The 11,780-nt window shown below is 44.1% G+C and overlaps 1 protein-coding gene across 3 annotated transcripts; it reads right to left on the reverse strand.

Moving 5' to 3' along the window:
• Positions 1 to 962: 962 nt before the first annotated feature.
• Positions 963 to 11,245, reverse strand: LOC132389678 (zinc finger protein 226-like). Of its 3 annotated transcripts, none has more exons than XM_059962232.1 (2): positions 11,228 to 11,245; positions 963 to 3,328 (listed from the first exon to the last, which is right to left on the reverse strand). In XM_059962232.1, the coding sequence occupies exon 2, from the start codon at positions 2,918 to 2,920 to the stop codon at positions 1,622 to 1,624; it is 1,299 nt and encodes a 432-aa protein (XP_059818215.1). In that variant the 5' UTR covers positions 2,921 to 3,328; positions 11,228 to 11,245; the 3' UTR covers positions 963 to 1,621. The 3 variants fall into 3 exon arrangements, with proteins under 3 accessions (XP_059818215.1, XP_059818214.1, XP_059818213.1); XM_059962231.1 differs by lacking the exon at positions 11,228 to 11,245 and adding an exon at positions 10,773 to 11,015; XM_059962230.1 differs by lacking the exon at positions 11,228 to 11,245 and adding an exon at positions 10,773 to 11,015 and having other exon boundaries at positions 963 to 3,775.
• Positions 11,246 to 11,780: the final 535 nt, after the last annotated feature.

The raw sequence follows: 11,780 nt of genomic DNA on the forward strand, positions 1-11,780 counted from the left end.
CCATAAAAGTCTGGTTCATGGATTTCCTCAAATTTCTAAACTTTTGCCTGTATGATTCTGGGACAAACTCGTAGCTTTGAGCACAGCCTGTTTCACTATGTCACAATCAGCTGCTTCATCAACTGTCAAAGCAGAATAGGCTTGCTGAGCCTTCCCCTTAATTACACTTTGTAAGAGAATAGGCCAAACCTCTTTTGGCCACTTTAAACTCTGAGCAACCTTCTCAAAATGCTGAAAGTATTTATCAATCTCTGCTTCGTCAAATGGAGGGACCAATTTAACTTCCCAACTGGCCTCAAATTTATCACCAGAGAAAAACGCTGGACTCCTTTGCTGCAACCTCTTTATCTTTTCCAGCTCAAACAGCCTCTGTTTTTCTGTTTCCTCCCTCTATTTTTCTGCCTCTTCTCTGTTTTTTTCTGCTTTTCTAGCCTCAAACTGCCTCTGCCTTTCCGCAGCCTCCAGTTTAATTTTTCTCACTTGTACTGGAGCTCATGCTCACTAGGTTTACTTTCAGGAAACACCTCCAACTCCTCCACTTTAAAAACACCAACAAATTCATAATGTTCAGCTGTTATCCTCTGCATCTGTGCCCTCCTCATTGTCAATTTCACCTTAGCAAGTTTTACCCTTCTAGCAAGGCTCAACAACTCAATCCTTCTGGCGTCCTCTAATGCCTCAGAGGTTGGTGCTTCCAGACATCTATCAGCATCCATTGCTGCTGATTTTCCACACACCAATAAATGAAAAGGGATGAAATTGATAATTAATGAATACGCACCCAAATCTGTTCATATACTGGATGCAGGCCCCAATTTTGTTACGAATCATAACGTTTTAGAAATGAACCAGCAGCAATAGACTATACCTGGAGTCTGTTTTTGATGTTAAAACTATCTTTATTCGAATCTACTTGTAATATAGTAACTTAAGCAAGATAAACAAAAGTTAACAGTGTTATGTGTATATATGTGTTTAAATAAAACTCCCAAACTATTGAGCTCCTGGGAAACAAGGCTTGGAGTCTTGGGATGGTAAAATATGAAAGTTCAGTTCAACCACAGAATAGGTGATGAGAGAGATATTTGAAATCCAGGGTAAATGTTGAGAGAAGGCAATTATGTTGAATTCCACAGATTCCATGGTGGTAAAACCACACAACAGTCGCTGTCGATTTTGTCGTCATTCCAAACCCTCATAAGATTTATCACCGAAAGTGACTTGTCACAAGCGGTATCGTCTTCAAGTGAATTACCACACCACACCCAGGGAACGGTTAACACATCAGTGGTCTTCATAGGACACCCCAAATAAGATCCACTCCTATGGATCAAACACGGTGACAACTACAAATTTGATGTATGGTGAATTGATAATTAACCCGACCTTGTGGGCATAGGAAAGTTCCAAACCTCTATTTGGCCTCTAGTTCCCAGGTGTCGATCCTTCCATTTTTCCTCCTTCGTCTCTGTCTGACTCTGATTGTCTGTGTTCTTGGTTAAAACGAAACAAGCTGCAAGGGATGTAAACAAGCTGCAAGTCAGACTGATACACCTTCGTAATCTCTCTCGCTCTCTCTTAAAATGACAGTCCGCAGCAAACGAAACCCAGGGATTCATAACTATGGCCACTCCCCATTGTGAACTGACTGGTGAGACAGCAGTTGGGATGACTGAGTGAATCCCTTCCCACAGACTGAGCAAGTGAACGGCTTCTCCCCAGTGTGAACTCGCTGATGTCTCTGTAGGTTGGATGATCCAGCGAATCTCTTCCCACATTTTGAGCAGGCGAATGGCCGTTCCCCTGTGTGAACTCGCTGATGTTTCAGTAGTTGGAATGACAGAGTGAATTGTTTCCCACAGACTGAGCAAGTGAATGGCTTCTCCCCAGTGTGAATTCGCTGGTGTGCCTGTAGGGTGGAAGATTGAGTGAATCTCTTCCCACATTCTGAGCATGTGAATGGCTTCTCCCCAGTGTGAACTCGCTGATGTACCAGTAGGCAGGATGAATCCGTGAATCCCTTCCCACATTCTGAGCAGGTGAACGACTTCTCCCCAGTGTGAACTCGCTGATGTTTCTGCCGGGTGGATGAATCAGTGAATCCCTTTCCACAGACTGAGCAGGTGAACGGCTTCTCCCCAGTGTGAACTCGCTGATGAACCTTCAGATGGGATGACTGAGTGAATCCCTTCCCACATTCTGAGCAGGTGAAGGGCCTCTCCCCAGTGTGAACTCGCTGATGAATCAGTAGGCTGGATGACTGAGTGAATCCCTTCCCACATTCTGAGCAGGTGAACGGCTTCTCCCTAGTGTGAACTCGCTGATGTACCAGTAGGCAGGATGAATCCGTGAATCCCTTCCCACATTCTGAGCAGGTGAACGACTTCTCCGCAGTGTGAACTCGCTGATGTTTCTGCCGGGTGGATGAATCAGTGAATCCCTTTCCACAGACTGAGCAGGTGAACGGCTTCTCCCCAGTGTGAACTCGCTGATGAACCTTCAGATGGGATGACCGAGTGAATCCCTTCCCACATTCTGAGCAGGTGAATGGCCTCTCCCCGGTGTGAACTGGCTGATGATTCTGTAGGTTGCATAAGTGAGTGAAGCTCTTCCCACAGTCTGAGCAGGTGAACGGCTTCTCCCCAGTGTGAACTCGCTGGTGTCTCTGCAGGTGGGATGACTGAGTGAATCCCTTCCCACATTCTGAGCAGGTGAATGGCTTCTCCCCAGTGTGAACTCGCTGATGATTCTGTAGGTTGGATAACTCAGAGAATCTCTTCCCACATTCTGAGCAGGTGAACGGCTTCTCCCCAGTGTGAACTCGCTGATGACTCAGCAGGTGGGATGATTTAATGAATCTCTTCCCACAGACTGAGCAAGTGAATGGCCGCTCCCTGATGTGAACTCGCTGGTGAGCCATTAAGTCAGATGACTGAGTGAATCTTTTTCCCAGAAATTCAGCAGATGACCAGCTTCTGCCAGGTGTGAACTGACTGGTGTGTCCACAGGTGGGAAAACTGATTGAATCCTTTCTCACCCACAGAACAGGTGAGTGGCCTTGCCCAGTGTGAACTTGCTAATGTACCTTCAGTTGAGATGACCGAGTGAATCCATTCCCTCTGTCTGAGAAGGTGAATGGCCTTTCTCCTGTGTAAAATGACAGACATGCCAGTTGGTCAGTTAACCGAGTGAATCCGTCCCCACAGTCTGAGCAGGAAGGATGGTCGATTGAATCCCTTGCTCCACTTCTTAAATATCTAGACAGAGACAGCAAAACTGGCGTGTCATGTTTGAGCTTCCAGGAGACAAATTCCTTCTCGTTTTTAACCTGTAAAAAGATTTGCAAAATCCATCAATGGGTGTAGGACAACATTTCAGATGAGATTACTTGAGTTGCCAAGGTTTGATCTGGTATCACACTGTGACAGTGAGGTTCAAAACAAGCTGGACAGAGATATCATCTCCTGACTGGGCAGAGTGCTGGTATCTGGAATGACCATCAATTCTCTGATGCTCTTCCTGTCTCTATAAGAATGGAGCTTTTGGCCATCTCCAATTTGAACCCTCGCTCAGTTTGACTCTCTCCATTGGTATTATTCCCTCCTCCTGCTGAGCTGCATGGGTGCCTGGCCCCACAGTAACTGAAACAGTCTCACACAAATAGTCTTTCTTGACGTGCAACTGGGATTTTCTTTTATGTATTATTAACTTAACATGCCACAGTTTTAACACCATATAAAAAATTCCTGCTGAGATGAATGGTTGGTCCGCACGTCTGTTAAAAAGGATTTAGAGTGAATTTTTGTATTATTTCAGGTTCTTGTCAGTCATAGAAAATTACAACACAGAAACAGGCACTTTGGGCCATCTAGTTTATGCCAAACTATTTAAATTGCCCACTCCCATACCCTTACCATCCAGGTACCTACATGAACCTCTTAAATGTTGAAATCGATCTCGCATGCACCAGTCGTGCTGGCTGCTCATTCCACACCCAGATGACTGTCTGTGTGAAGAAGTTTCCCCTCATGTTCCACATAATATTTCACCTTTCACCCTTAACCCATGGCCTCTGGTTGTAGTCCCACCCAATCTCAGTGGAGAAAGCCAGCTTGCATTTACTCTATCTATGCCCCTCTATCACAATCAAATCTCCCCTCAATCTTCTGCATTCCAAGGAATAAAGTCTGGACCTGTTCAATCTTTCCTTATAACCCAAGTCCTCCAGACCTGGCAACTTTATTGTGAATTTTCTCTGAACTCTCTGAACCTCTTTTACAGCTTTCCTGTAGGCAGGTGACCAAAGCTACACATAATACTCTAAATTAGGCCTCACCAATGTCTTCTACAAGTGAACATAAAATCCATCTATTGTTGTCAGTACTTTGGTTCATGAAGGCCATTGGGCTGAAATCTTTTTTTCCGTCTCTATCTGACTGTGATACCAATTTCAGTTAATTAAGGACCTGTACTCCCAGGTCCCTTTCTTCTACAACACTCCTCCATGCCCAACCAGTAAATGTGGAAGACCTCCCTTGGTAGGTCATACCAAAGTGCAACAACTCACACTGGTCTGCATTAAATTCCATTTTCCATTTCTCAAACCATTTTCCCAGCTGGTCCAAATCACACTGCAAGCCATGATAGTCTTCCTCACTGTCCACTACACCATCAATCTTGGTGTCATCCACAAACCTGATGATCCAGTTAACCACACTATCATCCAGATTACTGATATAGATGACAAACAACATCAGATCCAGCACTGATTGCTGTGGCTACCACTAGTCACAGGCCTCCAGTCAGAGAGGCAACCATCTGCTACCACACTCTGGCTTCTCCCAAAGACGGTGTCTCATCCAATTTACTGTCTCATCTTGAACGGTGAGTGACCGAACCTTCTTGACAAACCTCCCATATGAGACTTTGTCAAGTGCCTTGCTAATGTGGACAACATCTGCTGCTTTGCCTTCATCCATTTCCCTGATAACTTCCTCGAGAGACTCTATAAGATTGGTTAGACATGACCTACCATGCATGCTGTCTATCCTTAATCAGTCCACATCTATCCAAATACTTATATATCGGGTTCCTGCACATAACATTCCAAGACCTTTCCCACTACTGATGTCAAGCTCACCAATGTGCAATTTCTTAGTTTATTTTTAGAGCCTTCCTTGAACAGCAGAACAATATCGGCTGTCCTCCGATCCTCCAGTACCTCACCTGCCACTTAAGATTATTTAAATATCTGTGCTTGTGCCCGGACAGTTTTAGCACTTGTCCTCCGCAGGATCCTAGGGAACAACTTATCAGGCCCTGGGATTGATCCACACGAATTTACCTGAAGACAGCAAACCCCTCCACCTCTGTAATCTGTACAGGGTCCATGAAGTTGATGCTGCTTTGCCTCACTTCTACAGAATCTGTGTCCATCTCCTGAGTAAATATGGATGCAAAAAAAATCTCCCACATCGATTTTGTCTCCTCATATGGATTATCATTCTGATCCTGCAGAGGATTAATTTTTTTCCCTTGCAATCTTTTTGCTCTTAACATATCTGCAGAATCCCTGAGGATTCTCCTTCACCTTGTCTGCTGGGGCAACCTCATGCCTTCTTTTATTTCTTTCATATGTGTTCACTTGAATTTCCTGTATTTTATAAGTACTCCAGTTGTTCCTATCTGCCTGTACCTGGTATGCATCTCCTTTTTATTTATCTGGGAGAGGAAAGCCAAAGGGGTGATAGATCTGCATGGTGGGAGGTGGGGGTAAGGAGGGTTAAACTAAAGTTGCAGGGGGAATGGGAGCCTGAATAACAGAACAGATAGTGGAGAGAGTTTGTGGAGACAGATGTTGTTCAGTCCTCAAAGTCAGGAATGAAAACGTTCAGCATGGTGCAGTGAATATGCCGAGCCCTGTATATTTCAATAGAAGGAGCAGCGGAGGAAAGGCGGATGTGTTCAGGACATGATCAACACCCGGAATCAACACTAGAATCTGGCAACTGTGGATTGGGACAGGCTGCCTTATGGCAAAGGTTTGCCTGGTAAATGAGAGGCCTTCAAAGCAAAATTTTGAAAGTACAAAGCAGGTATCTCCTTGCCAGAATAAAAGGTAAAGATAGAAAATGTAGGGAACTTTGGTTTGCAAGAGATATTGAGACCCTGGTGAAGCACAAAATGGAGTTGCATAACAGGGATCGACAGGCAGTTTCTTATGGAGTATAAGAAATGCAAGAGAACACATAAAAGATAAATCAGGATGGCTAAAAGATGGCATGAGGTTGCCGTCAATGAAAAGATGAAGGATAATCCTCAGGGATTCTAGAGATAGATTAAGAGCAAAAGGATTTCAAGACACAAAGTTGGTCCTCTGGAAGACCGGAATGGCAATCCATGTGTGGAACCAAAGCAGATGGGGGAGATCTTAAATAATTTTTCATCTCTACTTACTCAGGAGATGGACAAAGATTCTATGGGAGTGTGGAAAAGCCGCATTAAAATCATGGACCCTGCACAGGTTAAGGAAGAGAAGTTAATTGGCTGTTCAACATAGAAATCTACAGCATATTCCAGGCCATTCAGCCTAAGATGTTGTGACAGCCATGTAACTTTCTCTAGAATCTGCCTAGAATTCCCCTCTAGTGTTCTGTGCTATAAGAAATAAATCAGGATGGCTAAAAGAAGATGCCGAGCGCATCATTGGAGCCTCCCTGCCTTCTATTGTGGACCTGTACTCTTCCAGGTTGAAGAAGAGGGCGGGGTACATCATAAAGGACTCCTCCCATCCTGCGCACGGACTGTTTGAACTGCTTCCGTCTGGTAGGCACTTCAGATCCCTCCAGACTAAGACTAATAAGCACTGGAGAAGTTTTTTCCTTACTGCTGTCACTTTGCTGAACAGTTGACTGCCAGCTAACTGTGGGCTAACTATTACTTGGGTTGCACTACCTGTATGTATAATCTATATTTTCATTTATATTTATCATTATTATTGTTATGAGCAGAGAGGCAACATCTGCTGGAAGTAAATTCCTTGTATGTGTACAGGTACTTGGCGATTAAAGTCTGATTCTGATTCTGAGGTTGCCCTCACAGAAAAGATGAAGGATAATCCTCAGGGATTCTAGTGATAGATTAAGAGCAAAAGTATTGCAAGGGAGAAAGTTGGTCGTCTGGAAGACCAGCGTGGCAATCCATGTGTGGAAACAAAGCAGAGAGGGAGATCCTCATTTTCTTTCATCTCTGTTTACTCAGCAAATGGGATACAAAGTCAATGGAAGTGTGGAAAAGCAGCATTAACATCGTGGACCCCATACACACTAAAGTAGAGGAGGTGTTTCCCAACCTGAGGCAGATTAGGGTGGATAAATCTCCAGGGTATGGCCAGGAGCTCCCTCAGACCCTGTGGGAGGCAAGAGCAGAAATTGTAGGGGCCCCAGCAGAGATAATTAAGTCACCTTTAGTGATGGGGGTGGTAATAGAGGATCGGCGAATAACCGAAGTTGCTTTGCTCCTTCACATAGAACAGAGATATCTATAGCACATTACAGGCTCTTTGGCCCACAGTCCTGTGCCGACCATGTAACCTACTCTAGAAACTGCCTAGAATTTCCCTCGTGCACAGCCCTCTATTTTTCTATGCTCCATGTACCTATCCAAGAGGTTGTTAAAAGACCCCATTGTATCTGCTTTGTCAACCACTGCTGGCATACATTCCACGCACCGACCACTATCTGTGTAAAAAAAAAACCTTACCCCTGACATTGCCTCGGTATCTATTTCCAAGCACCTTAAAACTATGCCCCCTCGTGTTAACCATTTCAGCCCTGGGAAAAAAACCTCTGGTTATCCACACGATCAATGCCCCTCATCATCATATGCACCTAAAAAAGGCTCCAAACATACACAAAGAAATTATACATTGGACGGACGACTTGTTAAAAGCATATAGTACCATGAGAGTATAGATAGGGCAAATGCAAGCAAGAGCTGAGTGATCAATATATCCCAAGGAAGTGAAAACATTGAGGACACAACAGTGGCTGGAATGAGAAGCCAGAGCCAACATAAAAGTCAAACAGAGGGCAAACAAAAGAGCAAAAACTATTTGGAAGCTTTTAGAACCTAACAGAAGATGACAACAAAAAAGTCAGATGAGCTCAGTGTGTGGAATTGTGATTTGTAGTCATTAATGGATCTCAGTAGCACCCAACAGTCTGAGGCTTTTAGAGGAACGAAATATCCGGGGCTTCAATTTCTCTTGAAAATCAAGGTTCCCTAGACCAGTCACCTTTCAACTTTTACTTTGGCAGGCACATGCAAGCTCTATATCCTCAAAATTTCACTTCTGAAGGCCTCCCACTTAAAAATACTCCATTGCCAGGAAACAGCCTGTCCCAAACCACACTTGTCAGATCCTTTCTGATACCATCAAAATTGACTGTTCTCCAATTTAGAATCTCAACCCGTGGTCCAGACCTCTCTTTTTCCATCTTTACTTTGAATCTCATGGTATGATGTTTACTAAATTCTGTCAGCAGCCCTGGATCATTTCCTAACAGCTTATTGCACACTTCTCCGTCGGGAATTCTACGTACTAAGGGCACATTTGACAAACTTTACTCCATCTAGTCCTTTTACAGTATGGGAGTCCCAGTCAATATATGGAAAGTTAAAATCACTTACTGAATTATCCTTTGTTCCTTGGCATGGTCTGTGATCTCTCTACAAATTTGTTCCTCTAAATCCCTCAGACTGTTGGGTATAAACAAGTCCCAATAATGGCTACAATATCACAATCCCCTGTCCTGAGCTCATCTGGCTTTCTTACGAGGCTTCTTGCATTGTGACATACACAGCTCAGCACATTCATCGCCCCATGCTCAACCATTTGATTGCTGACTCTGACAGCAATTATTCTGACTGGTGTCAAGAAAACAAACTCTCCCGCACTGTCACCAAAACAAAGGAGCTGATTGTGGATGACAGGAGGAAAGGAGACAGGCTGATATCATTGGATCTGCGGTTGATACTGACATCATTGGATCTGCGGTTGAGAAGGTGAACAGCTTTAAGTTCCTCGGCATAAACGTCAGCAGGCATCTCAGATTGTCTGTACATACCGGCTGTGTTGTGAAAAGAGCACAGCAGCACCTCTTCCACCTCAGATGGCTGAAGAAGTTCGGGATGGGGCGAAATCCTAGGAATTTTCTACAGGGAAACAATTGAGAGCACCCTGACTGGCTGCATCACTGCCTGGTATGGGAACTGTACTTCCCTTAATCACAGGAACCTGCAGAGAGTGGTGTGGACAGCCCAGTGCATCCGTAGTTCTGAACTTTCTGCCATTCAATACATTTACACAGACACGTGTGTAAAAAGGGCCCAAAGGATATTGGGAGCCAAATTCACCACAACCACAAACTGTTCGTGCTGCTACCATCCAGGAAACGGTATCACAGCAAAAGGACCAACAGGCCCTGGGACGTCATCTTCCACCAGGTCATCAACCTGATTAATTCATGCAGATACAATTGCATTTCGATGTTATATTGACTGTCCTATGTACAAACTATCTATTATAAATTACTATAAATTACACATTGCAGATTTAGAAGGAGATGTAATGTAGTTTTCTCCCTCTCATGTTTATGAAGTATTTATGTAATAAAGTGAATTCAATTCGATTCACCCTCTCCACTATCTGTTCTGTCATTCTGGCTCTCATTCCCCCTACAACTTATTTTAATCATATCACCCCCCCCCCACCCCACACACCACGCTACATCTAGCAAGCCTAAGATATTAGTCGCCTTTTGTTCTGTCCCCCTAACTAACGAATCCCCTATCACCCCTTTGATTTTCCTCTGCCAGTTAATTCTCCCCACAACACTTTCTAAAGTGGTCTACCTGTTGTTGTGGGGGATGGCCATAAGATTATTCAATGATGACCATTTAACCGCATTCCCCTTCCTGACTCTCACACAGTTTCCTGTTCCCTGCACCTTAGGTGCAACTCACCTCACTTCATGTCACATCCATCACCACATCCAACTGCCGGATGATGTGGAATTCATCTACCTCAAGTTCCAACACCTTAAAGTGCAGGGTTACAAGCTGCAGCTGGATGCACATCTTGTCAGTGAAGGCATCAGGGACACTGGATGTCTCCCCTCCTTCCCTCTAATATCTCCTCTAATTTGGAATAACCAGTGTGCACATAAATCTTGTACTGTGCATTTTGTTGCCAGTGACAATATGTGCACAGTGAGTTTTATACAGAGAGGTATTCATCTTATGAGCTAGCAAATCACTGTCAATAGGAACTTTGATCTCCTCTGGGTCCAGTCTAGTTCATCTGCACTCTCACACAACCTATGTAGCAGGCTTGTAACTGGAAATGAAGGATTTTCTCAACAAAACTTTTGCATACTGTCCATATGTAGTTTGCTTGCTAAATTATGTTTAAAAAGTCAGATTTCCAAATATAACTCCACTTCTTCCACCTTGCAAATTCTCCAGCAATTTTTCATCACCAACAATGCACACAGGTATCACCAGTTTCTGTATTCTACATAAATATTTTCCCTGAAGTCTCCCCCATGTGACTTACAGTGATGGTAAAGCCAATGAATATGAAGGGAAGGGCAGTAGTCTGTCTCATTGGAGTCCGGCACATTTGTGATGTGAAAGTTACTTGTTGCCCAGGACAAAGGTGTTTGATATCATTATGTACCCAAAGAGAATGGGACAAAACATATTCTCACCGGTAGAAAAGTCCAGAACAAGAACACACACAAAATGCTGGAGGAACTCAGCAGGCCGGGCAGCATCTATGGAAAAGTGTACTAAAGCTGAGTTCATCCAGCAATTTATGTTGCCAGCAATCCAGATGCAATCCAGCATCTGCAGATGTTCTCTTGTTTGTGATTGAGGAAAGAACAAAGGTGATATTCTCAACTGGTGATGTAAAAGATTTTGTTCCCTTTCTCCGAGTTCCTGATCCTTGCATTTAGATAGCTGGAGCTCAGCTCTGTCTGAGAGATCCATCGGTTCCCATTCCCTCATCAGCCGGAAGCATTCCGGGGTCCGTGTACGGATCGTGGGGCTGAGAGAGGGGAGAGAGCAGGACTGTCCCGGGAGTGCGGGTAAGGGTGTCCGGATTTCACAGGAATCGTCCCTCAGTCGCTGTTTACTTAAAAACGTAGAGGATCGCTCTTACCTGCACCCGGTATTTGCAAGGCCTTCTGTGCACTGTGCGCATGCGTGGTACTTGGGGACGTCATCAACCTGACGCTTGTGCATTTGTTCGGTGCTTCAGAGTAAGCGAAATTTTAAATGCACTGCCTTATGGGTAATCACACTGCCATTAAAGATTTCTGCAGGCACTGTTTCAATATACATACCTCATTTTTTTCGTGTGTGTATAGAAAATTCTGCAGCTGTTTTAACGCAGAAAGCGGCTCCCATAAACAATATACTCAATATCAACGTGTATCATATGCCAAAGTAAAATGCAGTTATAAAACACAGGAGATTCTGCAGTTGCTGGGAATACAGCGACGCATACACACACAATGCTGGAGGAATTCTGTAGTTCAAGCAGCAACTAAGTAGCGGAGTACACAGCCTAAGCGTGCAGAAGCGGCGCGGCCTAAACGTTGTCCATTTCTTCCTCTCCACATTTGCTTCCGGATCTGTTGATTTCCACCAGAGTTTTGCAGAAATTAACCACATTTCTTTAGGTCAACCAGTTTCCAAATGTTTCTGATCTT

Source organism: Hypanus sabinus, unplaced genomic scaffold (assembly GCF_030144855.1).
Source record: "Hypanus sabinus isolate sHypSab1 unplaced genomic scaffold, sHypSab1.hap1 scaffold_623, whole genome shotgun sequence".
NCBI classification, from domain to species: domain Eukaryota; kingdom Metazoa; phylum Chordata; class Chondrichthyes; order Myliobatiformes; family Dasyatidae; genus Hypanus; species Hypanus sabinus.